The sequence below is a fragment of the Mastacembelus armatus genome, chromosome 14, assembly GCF_900324485.2.
Source record: "Mastacembelus armatus chromosome 14, fMasArm1.2, whole genome shotgun sequence".
NCBI lineage: Eukaryota > Metazoa > Chordata > Actinopteri > Synbranchiformes > Mastacembelidae > Mastacembelus > Mastacembelus armatus.
In genome coordinates, this window is record NC_046646.1 from 23,623,321 (window position 1) to 23,643,903 (window position 20,583).

A 20,583-nucleotide genomic window follows, 5' to 3' on the forward strand; every position below is an offset into this window, starting at 1 on the left:
CGTCAGCCGTTTCTTCTTCTTTGTATTTATGGCCATGAAACAGCGCCACCTGGAGTAGGTCAGTGTAGTGTCCGATTCCAGTAATAAATAATGATGAAATAATAACACCAATAATAATAATAATCATAATTAAGAAAAGGTAAGTACAAAGTACAGAGGCCTGATAAAATCTTTCAATAACTGGGGTCATAAAAACTGGCTCCCACTGAACATCTCCAAAACCAAGGAGATGGTAGTGGATTTTTGGAAGTCTAAACCTCCCCCTTATCCTTATTGAAGTGGTGCTAGCCTACGGATATCTAAGTGAACACCTGGGCAGTAAGTTTACAACATAAAAAAGGGCAAAGACGACTTTTCCTCCTAAGGCGGGTGAGGTCCTTAGAATTTCCCTTTGGGGATGATTAAAGTTTATCTTATTTTATAATGGAAATAATTAGAATAATTTTCTGCATTTCATATCTAATTCTCTTGGGTGTTAGTCAGCCCTGTGATGGACTGTTGATCTGTCCAGAGTGGCCCCCACCTCAGGAATAAGTCACAGATACACAATATGACAGCAAAGCATATAAGCATAACGGAGACTTTCAGTGGTAGATAAATAAATACACATTTCTGAACTTAACAGGAACAAAAACCCACAAAACCTCTAAATACAAGAGAAGAGCTTTTATTTGTTGTGAAACTACAAAACATATTGTTTGTTTTTTGTGCTGGTGAAATATTTACAACTCTGGTCGACAGTACAGTGTCTGAGAATAAAATTCACAGCTTTTCGGGACTCGCAATAAAAAGAAAAACAGGAGAAGCACACCCAAATCACAAAAGTGCAATAAATACATGCTGTAGTTTTCTCATAGCCGCCTCCTTACACATTTGCAGTTCATCACCAGTCACAATACAAACAGATTCATTAGATTAAAAAAAATCAAATATGGAAAGAATGCACCTGAACTTCAAAAAATAAAAAACTATATCACAACCTACAGGATGAAGAACAAATCATCAGTGACTGTTATTTTCTTTGTGATCGTGATTTCTTGTAGCAAAACTAGATTTTCCCACCATCCAGATGTTCTAATAAACGTGTCTTTGATTTACAGGTTGAACGACATTCGTTCGATGGTGACGAAGTTCAGTGGACTCTAACAGACAGAAGTGTTCCTCAGACCACACCGAGGCCTCTACTGGAGGGAAACGAACTGTTTACATTTAGAAAACAAAGGCAAACATTTCCTCTACATTTCTCGCCAATCAGGCAACGGCAGCCAAGTTTGGACACAAAAGCAAAGAAAGAAAAACAAACGACAACAGGACCGAACACGTTGCTCTCCAAAGGCTTTCATTAATTTCACAGTGTTTGTGCTCCAGTAAAACCCCGTCGGAGTGCACAGCTGTGTTCACACTGCTCGCCTCACTTCGCTCCAACAGGCTTTATGGTCATTAATGAAAATCACGCCCCCTGTGGCGACGTGACCTCGGTCTGAACAGTCGGGTCCAAATTCACAGGGTTTCTCTCGAGCCCCAGTTTGTCACAACAGCCCGGTGGGAACCGGAGTGAAATTTTGAGGCGGGTCACTGAAATGCTGCATGTGGAAGGGAAGAATTTGACCAAGCTGGAAACACTGTTTGTTTATTTTCTCTATTTGTCAGCACAATGTTCAGAGGCTGACAGGAAACACGTGGAAAGAACGATGGGGATGAAGCATCACGTCCAGACGATTATGTTCGTCTGATTTTTTTACTTTATGAATTTGCCCCTGGCCAGATGTGAAGAGGCCTGAAGAACACACAGTATGTGAGTGTGTTTGTGGCCGTTTCTGTCTGTTCTTGTGCTTTGGTTCTGATCTGAGACTGTTCAGATCGGCATTAAGTCCTGACCACAGTCTTACAAAACAAGGTTCTGAGCAGTGAAGCAGAATCAAACATCAGGACTGTGCAGTGTGAACGCAGCTTCAGCACGAACGACTCCAGTTTCCCATGAAAAGTCCTACTGTTGTTATAGTTACATCTGTGCAAAATATTCTTACTGCTCCCTGAAGGTGTTTGGACTTTTATTGTGGATTTCATGTCCAGTATTTAGTCACTGGAAAACAAGACTTTCATTTCTGGGACTCACAGCAAATCACTGACAGTGTGAAAAAGGAACAGGAAGTGGAAACGGGTCAAACGTAAACACCAAAGAAACATGAACGACACAAATGAGAGGCAACAACAAAAAACCTGCCAACTGGATGTGGCCTGCAGTCCGAGTTTTTTTTTTTTTTAACACGCTGCAAAGAGCAAAGTAGACGGAACATCTGGAATGAAAGCAGCAGCTGGATCGTTGTCAGCTGCGTTCATGTTTACAGCGGGAACGGATGCACGATTACACGGAAGGTTCGTTCAGCAGCATAAAAAAAAAAAGCAGAAATCCCAGTGGAGCTCCAACCTGGACACCATGAGGACTAAAACCTTCCTCAATGATCTAGAATAAAGAAAATCCAATGTTCGTCCATCACGGCTCGTCTCTCTTCTAGAGGAAGTTGGCGTTAAACTGAACTACAATGGACGGGCACAATGCATCCTGGGTGTTGTAGGATTTTCCTCCAGTAACAAGACATTAATAATATTGTTTTACAGTCAAAGGGCTGATCATCTGTGGAGCAGTGGATTATTCCTTTAACGCAGGTGAGATGAGCAACAACCTCCCATCACCTGTGTGTGTGTGTGTGTGTGTGTCGTCACTGAGCTCGATATAAATATTCAACATGAGCACAAACAGAGTCACTGTGCACATTTCACTGCACCTGCACCCCCAGCAAAAAGCAAAGTCACTGTGCAAAGGCTTAAATCTAAAGGCACGTGCAGAGGTAACTGCTTCCATCTGTAAAATGATTTCATTTGTAGTTTCCTTTACGTTTTGGTGGGAACAGGCGAACAAACAGCTGTGGGTTCACAGAAAATCCATTTGAAGACTCAAGGAGAAGAAGACGACGAGTGATTTTGCTGGGGGACATTACAGACTCAGCTGCAGATCATCCAGTTACAGGAGAGCGACTCAGATACGCATCAGAAACATCCAGTCACAGAGTGCAAACAGAGGATGGAAGAGAAACAGACGAAACACAGTTTTCATTTAACGAGCCAGTCAGAGTGAAATTCAGGGGCAGAATTTCTGTCTTCCTATTGGCTGCTGGTCAGTTTTTTTTTTTTATAACGGGGGACTCTCGTCACTTCCAGTCTAACAACTATACAATCAGTAAGAAGTTCACAGTCATCAAAAATATATTTGATCTTTACTTCCTGCGTGTGTGTGCGTGTGTTTCGACAATCATCGTGTGTTTCAACAATCATTCCAGCGCCAGGATTTTTTTTTTTTTTAACTTTTTAAAAGCTCACACCATTTCTTTAAAGAAAAACTTTGACTTCAAGTTTCTTAAAGTGCAGACTATCTGATCAACTACCTGAGTGTTAGTGCTATTTCTACGCCTCGTTGGGTGTATGTGTGTAACTGGCGAGGGACTTTTCTTTAGACCTAAAATAAGAAGCACCTTACCTCAGACCCACTGATGAAAACCAGGAGATCCAGTTCATTTAGTCACGTTTGCAAAGACACACTCCACAGAGACACACTGTGTTTGTGTGATTCACAGATCTGAAAGTTATAATCCTTAAGATTTTAGTCGTGGTCGCCTGTGGTTACTGGGGCATTTTGGATGTGCAGCAGGTTGTAGACCACTGGGGGGCAGCAAACACTGTTTGAGCAGCTGCTTGGTGGAAATACAACAAAAGACCAACTGGCCTCTCTGGTTACAGACACAGGCCCTGTCTTCATAAAGACGACTAAAGAAAACGGTCGTAAAAAGTTTTCATTTACTGAAATCGGCAGGTTTCCTCTAAAAAACACACGAGACACAGTAAAGTTCATTTAAACCCTTCAGGCTGCCTGGAAAAATGAGAAAGTGCTGGGGTTAAGATGATTTTAGGCCGCTGATTATTTGACCCCTGGAGGGTCACATGACTACAAAAATACTAAAAATGCAGAAACAGAATTCTGCCTTTGGACAATATTGAGGGAAAACACAAATTAAATGTGTTCTTCCACTTCAGCCGACATCACCCGAAGTGGTTTTTGTGCTTTAGCTGCATCTCTATTAACGTTTCCATGGATTATTAATTTTAGTATGTTAAAAAAAAATATATATATGGTTCTGTTCCGCTTTGAACGGTGGTATAGCTTTGTGCCTCCTGCCCAGTTTGAGCTAAAATAACTTGGACCTGTCACAACCCGAGTCCCAGGTCTGAACACTAGAAGGCTCCAAACTGAGGTTTTGTTGTGACAGTTCAGAACAAAACACAAAACACAGATCCTAAATTCATCCAAAACTCAGACTCGGAGCCTGAGAGTGAAGTGATTTAAGCTACTGATCCTGATCCCTGAAGGGCTTAACGCAGGATCAGGCCTTCGGGTTTGTGCCTTTGACTTTTTAATCACAGAAACACACGACGTTCTTCCTTAAACACCTCCAGACACAAACTCTATGACGAGTCAACGACCTTTCCTTCCAGAAAACTGAACAACCAAACGAATCTCCTACTGCTTTAAAACCAGAATCAAACTTGGGGTTTGGCGCATGAAAATCTTAAGGATTAGAACTAAGCAGACAGTCCACCTCGCCCTGCTGAGCAAACTGTAACGACGTTAACAGACGGTTAGACAAGAACCGAGAAGCTCTCTGATCCATAGTCACATAAATACGGAGTCTTTCACTAGTGTCTGTAGAGGAAATGACATTCAAATCAAATAAAACTGTAAAAAATGTGTATGTTTGTCTCCATATAAAGTCCAAATGCTCAAAAACACTAAACCTACAGGTTAATAGCAAATATCTCATAGGAGCAGATATTTGTGTTTATCACCAGGTTAAGTTGCTTTTTTCTTCTAGTACCATGGATTTTTTCTGTGCTGTCCATGAACACGTCTTCTTGTTGTCCACGTGATTTTAGTCTAAAACTCTACTGGTGTGTGCGGCTGTGTGACTTTGTGCTGGAATGATTTTAAATAGCTATAAACAGCCTGTTAGTAACAGAAACACGACGCCATAAACAGAGAGTGGAGAAAGCTCGAGCAGTGCTATCACTAGGTTACAAACAAAGACTATCCACAGTCGAAATGCTGAGCACTTTAAAAATGCTGCTATGTGGTTTTTTTATCAACAAACATATTATTTCTTACAATTCTTCATAACACCGCCAGATGTTTGCTTCATTTGCGTAGGGACAGCAGGTTCGGACTCGGGGTGGGAGGATACGCTGAAATGTTTCTCTACACGTCGTCCGCCGGCAGGTCTGGGATGCAGGTCTTTGCTCGTGTGAAGAACGCCATCTTCTCTCTGGAATCACACAACAGCCGCTCAGAACAAAACACAACACAAATGTCACGGTGACGTCCTCATGTCTGTTTGTTTTATTAATCAGAATGAAAGACACTAAGACCCTTAAATCTAAAGGAGGCTGCAACGCTCACTGATAAAGGAGAACCTTGGACTCATAAATACGAGCCCTGAAATGCTGTTTGTCCCACCTGAAGCTCTGGACTTCGGGGACCTCTTTGCGGCTCTGGCCCCTGATCTTGTGGACATCCTTGGCTGCTGCCCTCATCATCTTCTCCACCCGTTTCTCCTGCAGCTGCTCCTGTTGAGTCTGAACAGGGGACATTCAGTTCAGAGAGGAAACCTCCGCTCTCCTTTACTTCCACATGAATAAAAGTCCAGCGGCAGCTTCCTGAGGGCTAACACACCGATACCAGACCTTTAGATGGTCAATCACCTGTTTCTCGGCCTGCCTGAGGAGGAGGCGGAAGCGTTCGTCTTCCTGGACCCAGGTGGGCAGCTCCCTCTGGCCCTGGTGCCTCGCCTTCTCCAGCTGAGTCTTCAGCTCCCGCAGCACCCGCAGCTCCTGCGCCAGCCGGGCCTGCCGAGTCCGAGACACCTGCAGGTCTAGCTCCAGGTCCAGGGACGTGCGCAGCAGGCCATCCAGACCTTTGACCTGCCCAGGTGGCTAAAGGGAGAGAAGGGGAAGATCCAGGTCAAGTCCTGTAGAAACCGAAGCTTGTAATTTGTGACAGGCTTAGTAAATATCAGGTCTGAAACAAAACATTATTTTCATGATCAATTAACCTGCTGGTTTTCTCAGTTAATCACTTGGTCTATAAAACAACCAGGAAGATGCCACCTGACATCTCATAGACCACACGGTTAACCGATTGAAGCCTGAGGTGTTTTCGCTGAGCACACGCTGTCACCACCTTGTGTGAATGCATTTCATTTTCCCCCTGAGGAGAAACACTGAGGCTCTAAATTCATATAAGCTGCAAAATGTCAGAGCTGCATTAAACATCCAGCTGGTTATTAAATATTAAGAAGTCATTATGGTCTGGGGTCTCGAGGGAACGGAGAAGGCAGGTAATGACTTGATCAGAGCAGTTTATTGTCTTTTGAGCCAATTATAAAGCAGAAACATCCTCAGGTTCAGTTCTATCCTGGTAAAGTGAATATGTTTTTATTATGGTTTGTTTAATGCTACAGATTAAAAGTCCACCACATGAGCTGCTTCTGTTTGGGTGGATGTACAGAGAGTTACCTCTGAATTACTCTGTTTGAAATAAACACCCAAAGAAGGTAGAGCTCAGTGAGATTTACTGACCAGCAGCATGAGAACACATCTTATTACCTACCAGCTTTATTGATTTTCCTCTAAGTTAAGATCGGTTTCATTTTGCTCGTTGGATTTCTGCTGATCTAACGGCGTAAAACTGACAGTAAGAATTTCGGGCGGCAGTTTCATTCAGCATGCACTCTTTAAACAAGAAATAGCTTTTTCTGTGATATCAATAAATCAAAATGAGACTAATAAATAAAGCTGTCTGCACCTTCTTCATGCGCATGCTGCGTCTCTCCGAGGCGTTTCTGACGAACGGAGACTTCTTGGAGAGGGTGGAGCTGTCGCTGTCACTGCGGTTAATCTGAAAAGACAAAATGAAGACAGAGTCAAATGACCCGTTCTCCTCTTGTCTGGTGAGCTGATGCTTCAAACTGTGGTTTCCGTTACCCTGCAGATGTACTGGCTCTGAGGTCCCGGGGAGAAGGTCTTGGAGCGGATGATGGTGTTCCCTCTCATGAAGGGGATCTGCTGGTGGACGTCCGGCCGACGCTCCTTGGGCCGAACCACGGAGCAGCGAGACGACGACAACAAGCCGTCCATGCTCGTCTCCTTGTTCACCTGAAGATTACGCAGCCATACGAAAAGGAAGAACACAGAGCAGAGAAATTTCAAAAGCTTAGTCTGGAGACTTTGCAATGTCAGAAATGAAAACTCAACCTGGAACCTCTGAGAAAGATGACACACTGAAAAAAAAGTAGCTTCAACATCTGTTTCTGGCTCCGCTGAGTCATTTGAAAAACCAATTTTCCCTGTTTGACTGTGGGATGTTGAACATAAGGTACCTTCTCTGTGATAGCTGCCGCTGCTGGAGGGGGTTTGGGCGCCTTCTCCTCCTCTTCTGCTTCCCATTGGCTGCTGTCACGATAAAACTCATCCTCCTCCTCATCCTCATCCTCGTCCTCAAATATGTCTGCGTCCAGCGGGTCACCGTGCCTGACAACCAGCCAGAGACGCAGACAGAAAATGTAGTCAACAGTTAAATAGTATCGAAATAGAAATGTGAAAGGATTGTGCTGGAATCCATAGTCATCAGGACATAAAGGAGGAGGAGCTATAACCAGGACACAGGTAGAAAATGTGGAATAAATAAAAGGGCAGATGATGGAGAAACACTCACCACTCATTGTCCGTCGCTGCTCCGACTCTGTCACTGCTGGAAACATGAGGCTGAAACACAAAACACACATTTGATGTTTTTTAACCAACAGCCAAATAGACAAACTTTGGTTTCTTCTTGTCAGATTCATTTTTATATATTTTGTCAGTTTTGTTGGTCCGTCTCGTCTTTAGAGTCTTAGTGCATGAAAACCAGTGAGGAAACATCAGGTGTTCTAGTGAACTAAACACTGATCTGAAATCTGTTTAACTGTCTTCGCTGCCTGCGTTGCATTAAGAGCAAACTCTGCACTGCTACGTTTCATTTTAACAACGGTTTACCTTTAATTTATCTTAATTGATTTATTCTGGGTTTCATAGTGCTGTTAATGTGACGTATATATAAATAGATCTGCCTTTCCACAGACACAGGGACCTGAGTTAAGAATAAATTATGAGCACAGACGCACTATTTTAAAAACCATTTCTAAGCTGCAGTGAAGGCTAAGTTGCACTTGTGGAAGTTGCTCTGTACCCTGTCCAGGCCGCCCGCCGCCCTGCTCTCCTTGTCCTTGTCGATCTCAGGCATGTAGACGTGGCTCAGCAGGTTGTACCACTTGGTGCATCTCTCCTCCGAAAAGCTGACATCAGCCAGGCTGATCTGGGCTCCGGCCTGGAGGGGGACGAGATGGAGGCAGATTCACGTGTTAAAGAATGAGTCTGAACATCAGAGGAGACGGAAATATTTAGAACATTTCAGGGTTTATCCATCATCCATCTATTCTGCTGTTATACTGAGAAACAAAATATGTTTAAAACACATTTATTTAAAGGTGCAATGTGTAAAACGTGAAAGCACCATCTAGTGGTGAGATTGCAGAATGCAACCAAACCCTACACCCTGTTTTCAGTATATGATATTATTAGATTACAACTACTGATGCATTAATGTGTTCATCGCTGTACTAACCACACAGTCTTCGTGACCCGACTTGCTGGTGTTACAGACGTCGACCCTCAGGGTCTTCTGCCGCAGAGCACTTTGGGATATCTGCATGCCGAACACCTCTTTGACCTCCAAGCTGTCCTGAGGCAAGGAGCCGCGTGTTCGGAAGAGACAGCGTGTGGCCTCGGTGCAGGGCAGCACCGCCACGCGCACGTGCCTGCAGGACACACAGGTACAGGTGTCGCATGAGGCCGTGTGGTCACATGACACTTCTAGAATAATATACCGTTAGTGCTGCCTGTCACATGTATAGGAAAAAACATCAGCAACATGTTCGAGTATTTATGAAAACAAAAAATTACTACAGGAGAAACACCATGACAAAACAGAACCAAACTACAGCTGAGTAAAACAAAGAAGCAGTGCTAATCTCGTCTGGTTGTGATGATTTGTGGATCACTGTGAATCCAGGTATTAGTTTACCTCAGCTCCTGTTCTCACAATGTAAGCACAAACAAAATTTAAAGCGCCAACAAACAAACCATGGTCATACATTTTCTGGTCAGCTGGCAGACACAGGGCGTTGCAGTTGGACAGCTGCATGACGTAGACGGTGAAGCGCTGGTCTCTGGACTCGTAGCGGAAACTTAGCTGCACCTGAGAGCAGCCCAGCGCCAACCTCTCCTCGTCAGAGCCCAGGAGGAGGTCTGCAGGGAGGCCCGGCCTAGAAAACGCATATAAAGTGAGACCACGTCCAGATAAAAACTGGAAAACCTGAGCTTTTCCAAAATGGAGGTTTGAGGAAATGCTGTTATATCAGTGACCACACAGATGGTGCCAGCAGTCACAACAATAAAAGAAGGTCAAACGAACAAAGTGTGTTAAAGCCAAAGAGGTCACAGTACAGTTCACCATCCTGGGTGTTCATCCAACAAAACACACTGCTTGTAAAAATTCTTTGTACCTGCGCTCAGACGGTTCATATACTCCGCTGTCACCAGCTACTGACTCATCAGACACTGCAGAGGTCACTCCGATCTTCTTTGGCCCAGCCCCCATCTCTCGCAGCTGGGGAGCGGAGTCTGACAACAACAAGGTCAGGACAGGTGTAAACAAAGTTTTCTGGGACAATCTGGTGAAGTTTCTAAAGCATACTTTTTTTTTTTTTTTTTTTTTACTGTCAGCAGATCCTATAGAAACACCACAACCCACAATGAATAATGTCTCTGCTGAACAAGCTCTGTGTGTGTGTGTATGTGTGTGTGTGTGTGTGTGTGTGTGTGTGAGTGTGTGTGGCCAAAGCTTGATGTATGTTGTTTTATTACCATGAACACACACAGTGTAGTTTATTCTGAATTACAAATACTCACTACAGCATCCAACGTGGATTCATCCACCACTGAAAATAGTCCCCAGTAAAAGCACCATTTCCTCCCTTTCACATTGTAATTGATAAAAACTACAGCGTCCACCTGCGTTAGGATGATCGTAGTAGTAAACAAAACTATGCAGAATGTTTCACAGCTGCAATTAATGCTACAGAGAATTAGCAATTAGTGCTAAATGGGGCCAGCCCACATGTTCTTGCTGTGTTTTTTTGACCCGGTGCTGATGCGGCTGCAGCAGAGACGACTGGCTGAGCGGCAGGAGTCCGGTAACAAGTTCAGCCCAAACACCAGCGATGGAGAGTGAACGGGAAACCGGACACCGTGCACCTTTCACCCATGGCTGCAACAAGAATCCGAGTCACATCAGCTGCAGCGGGTTCAGAGCCAAGACTCTACTACAATTACTTTGACTCTCTCAGTCTCTCTCCACTGTTTTTTACCATTGGCTGTGCAGCTGAGAGACTCTCAGACCAGTGTGGGTGCAGAAGAGCTGAAGAGCAAGGATAAAATGTGAGGCAAAATACAGCAGGTGCCCTAAAAAACAATGGGAAGTCAGTTACTCCAGCCTGGCTCACTGATCTGAGCATGGTCACCACAGTGAACTATTGCAACTGATGATAAATGTGCACACAGACACAAAAGGTATGTTTTTCAGCGTTATGTCCACTTTCTGGGGATGTCAAACACGAACACACATCCATAAATCCAGTCCAAATCCAGAACCTGGCTGAGAATCATCACATTTTCACAGCCAAAGTAATTCAGAGGTAACTCTCTGTACATCCACGCAAACAGAAACAGCTCATGTGGTGGACTTTTAATTTGTAGCATTAAACAAACCATAATAAAAACATATTCACTTTACCAGGATAGAACTGAACCTGAGGATGTTCCTGCTTGATAAACTGCTCTGATCACTTGTGACAGCGACCCAGCACCTTCCGAACCTTCCCCTCCTCTCTTCTCACAGTATTTGCATTTCTCATCACACACATTCCTGGTATACCTTCTCTCAAAAACACTGTTTTTAACCCTAACCCTAACACAGACAGAGGAGGTTACATCACCAGCATCTCTGCCTGCTCCTCTGCCTCACTCTGCCTCACTGCAGCTTATTCACATGCAGATAATTTAGCACGATTATTGTTCCCCTGTTATTAACTGGGATGATTATTCGAGCCGTTATCCTGCAGCCCTCCTGAGTTATTATGGAAACTCAGTTTTCATTGCTCTCGAGATGTGACATCATTGATTAGGTCTGGTTTGCAGGCACATGTCTAATTTATTTAAATGCAGCTGCTCCAACACTCTGACAATGGCTGTAACTTTCTAGTAGTTAGAAAAATGTCTGTGTTTTACTGTGATGTGTCTGAAATTAACACAAACAAACAGACGTGCAGATGAAACTTCATTAGGTCTCAGTACATGTGATGGAAATGTTGGAGTGTACATTTGGTTTTGGGGCTGGTTTTCACTCCCACTACTCCCAATAACAGCACGGTGCTCACGTGTCTCAATGTGAGCAAATCCCAGCAGAAGCTTCTGAAGTCTGGTCACATGAAACCAGATTTTGGATTCAGCGTCCTGGTCTGCAGAACTCGTTAGCGTCAAATCACAAAGCACTTAGCAAACATGGTTCCTTAATTAGCAAAGAGCCCCAGAAAACACAGGAAACAGCATGTTTAACCAAGTGTGACTGATTAAAGTGACACCAGCGTAGCTCAGCAACAGGGTGGCTGACCTAACTTTGATTCATATCATATCAACAGAACCACGACCTGCAGTATTTGGTGGCCCACGAAGTAGAACGGGGTTGAGAAGTGTTATTGCATGCCACTGCTCTCTTCCTGTGAGTACTAAAGGCCAAAACATTTGACTTCCTGGGACCTGTGGCTGTTCTTCAGTTTATTAAATGATCTGGTATTTCCACTGTGAACATGTTGGGGAAAAAGACACAAGATAAAAGAGTAAAAACTTCCTGTCTACCTTTGACCTCCTCGCTGAGCGTGGTGTTGAGGTTCTGCTTGTCCTCCAGCCCACCCGGATCACCGTCCCGCCGCTGCTCCTGAGAGACCAGGCTCAGCTCCAGCTCTGCTAGCCTGCTGTGGAGGTCCAGATCCAGCCCTCCAGACCCCGTCTGGCCTGTGAACGCCTCTCCAGACAGGAAACTAGCGTCTGTGACCAGGGGCGAGCACGGCGGAGACAGCGAGGAAAGAGAGGAGCGCGGAGATAAAGAGCTCATAGAATGAGGGGTTTCTGACAGTCTGAGGGCCTGGATCCGAGAGGACCCCGACTCCACTCCAACACCACCACCTCCTCCTCCTGCACGTCCTCCAGGAGAACACCCCGCATCTCCTCCCACCCCTCCCACCTTTCCATCAGACCTCCCAGCGTCCCGTTCTCCACAGCCCGTCACCACTTCGTGTTCGTGTATGGTGGTGATGGAGCTGGAGGGGCGGTAGCCCGCCTGGCTGCCCTCCTGCAGGAGGCTGTCCAACTTGTTCTGGAAGTCTGGGTCAGCCAGCTCCGGCTGCTCCAGGTAGATGTCGGTGAAGCTGAGGGAGGATGTGGAGCCGAGGCTGGAGGTGGTGGCCAGCGAGCCACGGCTGGACGTCAGGGACCCTCGACTGCTGCCAGACGAACACGACAGGGTGCTGGCCGACAGGCTGGAGAGGAGGGGGAGACATGATCAATAACACTTCTCAAACAGAAATGATTATAATATGTTGATGGTTGTTATCAGGACTCTGGGCCTGTGAAATGCAGACTGATAAAAACATCTGTTCATGCACAATGAAGAAAGAAATCATAAAGGGCACAGAAGTGGAAAAAATCTCAACAAAATATTTGAAACTTTATTCAACACCATAAACAACAACAACAAAATAACTAAAGAGTCCTTATGAAAGCTGATATACTTTAATAAAACAAACTATTACTGACTGAGTCCTGTCAGTGCTTCCTATATAAAAACAACATGTCTTGTCATTGATTCCAGGGAATAGGTTGATAATTCTATTAGTGGCCGCTGTGAAAAGTCAGATTCACTTCCGCAACATCAGACCACAGCAATTTTAAACATCACTTAAGTCTTTAGGTTTTTATTTCTAATGCTGTATTTCATAAATCACTCAAGCTAAACTGAAAAACTAAAATGCACATGAGGGAGCAGTTACAGGAGGAGAGGAGAGTGTTTTTCCTCCCCTCTGTCCTCTACCCTGTAACACCCTCCTGACTCAGTATGAGCTCCTCTAATTAAAGCTGGGCGGCCCAGACAGTGGAGCTCCTGCCCTTTGAGGCCCATCACACCAGGAGGACGGACACGATGAACGAGTTGTGATATGAGAGCAGAAATTAAGAGAGAGAGACTGACTGCTCATGTCAACCTTTCAGATTATCGCTGCTGAACTCAGAAACCAGAGGTCTGAAATGTGTCTGGCTGTTACAGCCGCCTTGCATCATCGCATAAAAATGTTGAGGGTTTTATCAGATGTGAGCTGGTTTGGAAATTAGACTTGTGCAGAGATCAGAAATGAAATGAAAAAGACGAGGAGAACAAATTGGCTTTCATCTTTAGCAAATTTGAAGGTTAAAGACTTCAGCCGCCCAAACGTCTCAACCTCCCCCTCACTTTAAAGCTCTGCCCTCTGTAACCGCCGCTGTTAGTGCAGGACGTCAGCTGAACTGGATATTTCCCTCAATAAAAAATAAATGAGTGCATTTAATTAAACAGACATTAAACATTAGTTTATTTCTCTGTGAGCTTATGAACCTAAGTGTCATATGTCCTTGGACGTCAGAAACTCCTTTAAGGTGTTTTGCAGAGACTGGAGTATTTTGTTTTAAGGCTTCGCCTCCGTCACCTTTTCTTTAGAAACTGCCTCAATCTGAACTGAATTTCTACTTTCTGCTCATTTCTACTTCAAACTTCTTAAGATTGATCTTTATTTCATTAAATATGGTGTTTATGGTTTAGCTTGGTAAGTTGACTCCAGTGCCTGTTTATTACATTAATGCTGGAAAAACAAGCTCTGATCTGATTACAAAATCAAACGCACCCCTACGAACAAGTTTGACGAGCTGAAGAACACAAACAGGTCGACCATCACTGTGACTGGACGGACAACGTGTTCAGGTGATTAACAGCAGAAACGAGCTGAACCAACCTTTTGAGTTGAGTATGAAGTGACGCTGCCACACGAACCATCTCCTCCAGCTCTCTGACCAGCTTGTTCCGCTTGCAGTGAAGCCGCAGCCTGGAATAAACAAATCAGAAAGGTTATTTCACAGACCTGCAGGTGTAAAGCAGCTTCTTGTCTAATCAATTCAACCCTCTTAGGAAAAAACAATATTTGAAAACCAGCTGGTCCCAGGCTGAACATCAGTCACCTTCACATTCAGGAAAATAAAAGAAAGCCAGTGACGCTGCAGGTGGGAGCTGCTGAAAAAGTCAGCGACGTCTGTGTTGAGGTGTCACCTGAGTGTATCAGCTTTGACCCACAGGTTGAGTGGAAACAGCTGCTGCTAACGTGACTAACTGTGTTTTCTGTCTTATTGTGTCTATGTATGATCTCACAGTAAACTCAAAGCACATTTTTGCATTAAATGTTCGGTCTGATTTCACAAAAACACACTGTACTAAACAGCTACACACTCACACAGGGATTTTCAATTACTGGGCCGAGTTATTTAATCAGAAGTCAGAATAGCTACACCTCCACACAGGAAGAGCCTTTGAAACCTCCGCAACTAATGAAAGACTTTGTTGGAGTCAAGGACCCTGATTCAGTGGTGGTGAATTTGACATTTCCAGAAGCTGCAGGCAGTGAGCGCATACTTGTGGTGTCGGTGCGTGAACAGTGTGTGTGTTTGTATAGATGCGTAGGTGGATTACAAGAGGTTCCTTTTGTGACCAGGCTCTGCAGCCTCTCAGGTTACAGGAACAGGAGATGAGACACAAAGAGAGACTGAGCTCAGGTAGTCTGACCTGAACACAGAACAACAAGAGCCCTGTTAGAGGGGAGGCAGAGGACAGATGCTGGATCTTGGTGGTGGTTCTGGTTTGCTGCTATTTAGGAGATGAGAAAGCAGGATAAACAAAAGCAGCAGGCAATAGAATTGAAAAAGTCCAATTTTCAACAGACAAAAACAGAATTACAGAAATGACTGCTGAAACATTAAACCAGAACAGAAGTCTTCATTCTTTTTGCAAACTCTTAAAACCCCCTAATACAATGAAAATATATAAAAATGGATCAAATATTTTCAGAATAACAGGAATCGTTGCTCTGATGTGACCTGACACTTCACTGGGAGAGCCTTACAGTGGACAGTTTCCTGGTGATTATTGGTTTTAGGAGTCACAGGTTGTTCTGAGTGCCTACACATTCTGCATCTCGTGTATATAATGTGTGATACTTGTATATACTGTTCCTGCCGAGGCCGACCCTGGCTCACCTCTCAGTCAGAGCCTTGCTCTGGTTGTCTCTGGCAGCCTGCAGGTCTCGCTCCAGACGCTTCTTCTCAGACTCCAGCTTCTCTGCGTCATTGGGCTCCAGACGCTGGCGAGGGCTGACGTACTGAAGCTCCTTCAGCAGCTCTTCCTTCTCGTTGATGAGGATGAGTCGATCTCGCTCAGGGTCCAGTAGCCCCGGCCACGCCTCGCTGTCCAGTTTGGCGATCTGCACCTCGATGGTGGCGATCCTGTGAGAGCGAGATTTGTTTAAAGTTTTTTTTAGGATCAAAGAATAACAGCGATTCAGACACTCGATCCTTTTCAGTTGCATAAAGACTAAATAGTGAAAAAATGTCCAAGGAACCAATTTTTCAGTCTTTTTACATGAAAAACACAAACACGCTTAGAGTTAACTTGCCTCCTCTTGGCTTCCTCGTACTTCAGACTCAGACGAACCTTCTCGGCCAGTTTGTTGGTGCTGGTCATGAACTGAAAAACAAATACACATTAACACAACAACAGACAATAGAAACAGAGGATGTGAATGCAGATCTGTCCAGTCACAAATGCTCAGATTCATAACTCATGACAACTAAAGAAAGACCAGCTCTCCTGAAAGTTTTGTGATGTGCATCACTGTGGACTGAATATATCTGGGTGATCTGGCGTTTAGAAAATCTTACTCATGACTTTTGAATGAGGGTACACCTGGTAGACCTTCTGACGCTGCTGCCGTGTTTTTACCTGTGTGACTACAGTGAATTTAGTGCTGTCTACAGTAACGCCCTGTAGACTAAGCTGTGATGACTCACCTCAGCAGGGACGTCCGTCTGGGAGCCGGCGTCAGAGTACAGCCGTGGGATGGACAGCTCCGAGTTGGCGAGTGAGGGATTGCTGCCCCAGAGCTCCTGCTGAGAGCCCGAGTCCAGCTGGAACCCATCCTTCAACACGGCCAGTTTCTGGATGAACAGAAGAGACGAACAATGAGTCACAACAAAACTGATCAGCAGAGAGAAACTAGGACAGCACAGCAGGAAACAACCGCAACAACAAGAGCAGGATGTGACGGAGGACAGAGGAAAGCACTTATTAGACGAAACTCCGCAAACTGGATTGAGTGAGTGAAACTAACAGAGATACTGTCTATGATGCAAGCAGGTGTCCTAAAAACAACAGCCGAGTAAATGCCGTAGTGTTGCTGCTGATGTGGCCTGTTTAAAGACACAGCGAGCAGCTGGAGCAGCAGCGGCTGCGGCTCCTCGTGCAGAGTGTTAAGGTGCTTTAAATCTGCACCAGAACTCATCTTCCTCCTCTGAGTCACAACTCGGGCAAATCTTCACATGAAGATTTTTGCGTTCAGTGTGATTTACGCTGGATATCATTAGCTGTGTGGACATCCATAGATAGATAGGAGCTTATTCTGCATTTTTAAAGGTGCTAATCAGACAAAACGTGGGCTCCATCACTCATCCTGTGGGATTGTACTGTCTGAGCTCTGAGATTTGACTTTAACACTTTTAATCCACCAAGGATCTGAAGCTTCCGGAAACGATCCACAGAGACCGGCCCGGTCCACTCAGGGCAAAGAGCACCTTCAAAGTAAAGCGTAACAGAGACCCTCCTCAGTGTTGGCTGCATGTTCCCTGTGAGTTATAGTGATGCAGCGGCGGCGAAGGCTGCAGCAGTGATTCTTTCATCTTTACAGCCATGATGAATATCTTATATGCCTCTGCAGGTCCTTCTGAAGCTGGAAAACACCTTATCTTTGCTTTTCAAACGGGGCAGAAAAACAACACGGCACCTCTGAGATAACGGCAACGTTACGGCATTTTGATGATGCAGCGTCTCCAGTGACTCGCTTTCCCTTGTTCCTGACCGAGCCCTTCAGCTACGCTATTTAACACAGTGGAGAGATTTGATAATGCAAAAATCCTACACTGTTGCTGACCTCACACACGTTACCTCTTCAGGCTCCGGTAAAAGCCGACACAGTTTTCTCTCTCTGAAGCAGATGTAGTGGTGGTCCTCCCACTGCAGCAGCTCATTATAATGTAAACTAATACAGTGTTATATGTTCACAGGTCTGAATTCTCCCAATTCATTTCCAATACAATCCTCCACAGACCAGCTGCATTGCTTACTGCTGCCTGTTGACTCTGATTAACAGATCAACGTCTGCATGAACCTCCATCATTTGAACTGTGATGGTTTATTGTTGTTTTTGTCTTTCTTGTTTCCCAGGACAGACTGAGATACCAGTTACTTCAGGGTAGGTTTCCAGAAAAGCAGCTGATGAGAATAAAACGACAAACTGTGGTGGCAGAAACACAGACTGATTTGTAATGAGTGTTAAATTGAGCAGAGCAGTGAATAAGGATTTTATTCCAATTAATTCATTGTTTACTATAAACATTTTTTAAAAATTGTGGAGAAAAAAAAAAGCTTCCAAGAGATTTTCAGTATCTTTTTTTTGTCCAATCAGCATGTAAAAACCTAAAGATACTCAGGACACAGAAAAACTGCACATCCATGAAGCTAAAACTAAGGAATATTCAGTTTCTGTTATTAATTATCTGATTAAATGTTTCATGTCTAAACTGTAGCTCTCAGTGAGGTCTATCAGTAAAATAACTGCACGTCTCTTTCTCTCTTCACCTATTTTACATGCAGATATACAAGCTGTACACAGCCAGACAAACATGCTGCTCGAACAGACGATCTCTCAGAAACACAGACTGAAATGTCAGCTGCAGATGGTGGGGGGGTGGTAGGCAGCAGATTACGTAGTATTGAACACACTATCCCTCCCTCTACGTCCAAACCAATCAAAGCTGCAGCCAGATTTGCCTGAAAGTATGTGGCATGTTTAAATCTGTAAGGATGGGTGTGAACTGGAATATTGTCAAGAGTCAGGCTTTTTTCAACACATGGAGTCTAAAATGCTTAAGGTGGTGACAGAACAGAGCACTGAGACTTAGTTATTCTCCACCTGCTTAAGATGCTGTGTGGATACAGGCGTGCGTCACACATCTGCATTGTTACGTACATAAAGATTGTTTCTAGGAATGTGAAATATAAATTGATAATAAACCCAGAGGTGTTATAATCATGATGTGTCACGTTTTAACCATCCCTGCAGACTGCTACGCTACACACCTGCATCTGTTGAAGCAGACTACACATCCCATCATGCAACTTTAATACCCTCTGCAATGATGCAGAAGAAACTGTTAACGTTGCACCGCGACGCCGTCACACAATAAAGGATGCTGGGAGATTAAAGGGGAGGGCTGGGTACAAACTTCTGTGTGTCAGCCACGAAAACAGAAGTGGAGAGTTGTTGATTAAGGCAGATGAAGCTCACCGGAGCTACAGACACACAGACGCCGGGAAAGAAAAACTCCTGACGGACTTCAGGGTGAGACAATTAACCAAAACTAACACACTGCTGCCAAAAACACGAGACCATGAAGATTTCCCTGTTTGGGTTCATGTCACAGGGTTTCTACAGACCGCACCAAATTAGAGAGACAGTTTTTTTATTGTTAAATGTGACTGTGTTGATATTGATCATATCCCCTGAAGACGCTGCCTTTAAACCTTTCACAAACCATTTCCTCCAAACCTGATTAAAATCATATAATCAGCAGCTCAGGTTACTCAGGTTAAAAGTGTTAAACCAGTTTAGAGCTGCTTTTCTCTGTCTCACATGCTGGTACATTGAATATTTCTGGGTTTGAGCTGTTGAAAACATTTAAAGACATCACCTTTGAGATGGGCTGACACTTCATAAACTTAGTCATTAACTGTAGGAAATAATATGAAACTGATCATGTAAATTGCATGTCACTGCAGCCCAACATCCCCTGACAGAAAGAGTGACAGCTCCTAGCCCACCCTGAGACACACTCAGAGTTCATGCCACAGGAGTTTCAAGGAAAATGAAACCTTGAGGTTGAAAAATGTTTTCACTTTTCTGGAAACCTCATCTCAACGTGATCTTCACAACAACACGTCCATCAACTTCCTCTCAGTGAGGCGCGACACTAAAACGCCACCTGCCCGCCTGCAGCCTCGGCTCCTCCGAGCCTCCAAGTCTCTTTAGTGCATCTGGTTTTCATTTCTTACATCAATATAATGTAAAGTGTTTCAGACTCTCCTGAGAGGGACCTGATGCCCTCATCTCCTCGCCTCACAATCTGCCTTCTCACCCTGCCTCGTGTCCTCGCCTACACTCCTCCTCTTGCCTGGTTGAAGGTCAAGCTTTATTAAAAATCCCTTCTGTTCACAGCTTCATATGCGCAAAGTCAATTCCTTCAACAGCTCATTTGCTTCATTAATACTGAGGCGAGTTTTCTTATCGCAGCACATTGAGTCGACTGAGGGGTTTGTTTTTTTCACCTGGGACACAAAGTGAAGGAAGAAGGAAAAATACACATCAACACAATAAAAACCCTTCATTTGTTAGTAAAAATGAACATCATGATAAGGCCCTGCTGGGATTTCTGACAGGATCCACGTGGCTCGTGGTATCAAATATCTGTATGTGGATTATCTGTCTCCTCTTTCCTGCCTCTTTTGTTCACGAAGAGCCGATCAACTTAACGTCCTCCGGCAGCCTTTAAACAAAGCTAAGCTTCTACACGTAGAACACATTTATTTACTCCTGTCTTGAACAGATGAGGGATTAGAAATATGTGCCCAAGCAGTAGAACCAAATGAGAATTGTTCCCACTTTAGTGACTGATCCTTATATGGGATAAAGTCTTTAAACCAAACAAGCTGCTCAGGCTTAAAGTGGTGCTCCATCAATTCTGCACTTTGGAAAAAACAAAAGCTAAAAGAGGCACAACAGGCAGATTCTTACTGGTCACATTAAAAGCATGAGAAGTTGAGACCTCCTGATGTTTAGTTCCTCATGTGGGTCAAGCTCCAACAACATTAGCAGGCACTGAGGCAGCACATCAACAGTGACAGCACCGTGTGGTGAGTGACAG

At 44.3% G+C, this 20,583-nt stretch overlaps 1 protein-coding gene across 1 annotated transcript in view; it reads right to left on the reverse strand.

The window, feature by feature from the left end:
- Window positions 1-651: 651 nt before the first annotated feature.
- The window catches only part of wwc1 (WW and C2 domain containing 1), a 38,361-nt gene continuing 18,429 nt past the window's right edge, over window positions 652-20,583 (reverse strand). The window contains exons 7-22 of the mRNA XM_026328273.1: window positions 16,399-16,545; window positions 16,005-16,075; window positions 15,589-15,834; window positions 14,298-14,387; window positions 12,118-12,797; window positions 9,708-9,825; window positions 9,297-9,467; window positions 8,768-8,960; window positions 8,333-8,470; window positions 7,820-7,869; window positions 7,485-7,635; window positions 7,090-7,260; window positions 6,911-7,003; window positions 5,809-6,039; window positions 5,564-5,682; window positions 652-5,372 (exon numbers count right to left, since the gene is read on the reverse strand). Coding sequence (XP_026184058.1) covers window positions 5,306-5,372; window positions 5,564-5,682; window positions 5,809-6,039; window positions 6,911-7,003; window positions 7,090-7,260; window positions 7,485-7,635; window positions 7,820-7,869; window positions 8,333-8,470; window positions 8,768-8,960; window positions 9,297-9,467; window positions 9,708-9,825; window positions 12,118-12,797; window positions 14,298-14,387; window positions 15,589-15,834; window positions 16,005-16,075; window positions 16,399-16,545 — 2,736 coding nt within the window. The 3' untranslated portion in view covers window positions 652-5,305. The remainder of the gene's footprint in view (window positions 5,373-5,563; window positions 5,683-5,808; window positions 6,040-6,910; window positions 7,004-7,089; window positions 7,261-7,484; window positions 7,636-7,819; window positions 7,870-8,332; window positions 8,471-8,767; window positions 8,961-9,296; window positions 9,468-9,707; window positions 9,826-12,117; window positions 12,798-14,297; window positions 14,388-15,588; window positions 15,835-16,004; window positions 16,076-16,398; window positions 16,546-20,583) is intronic.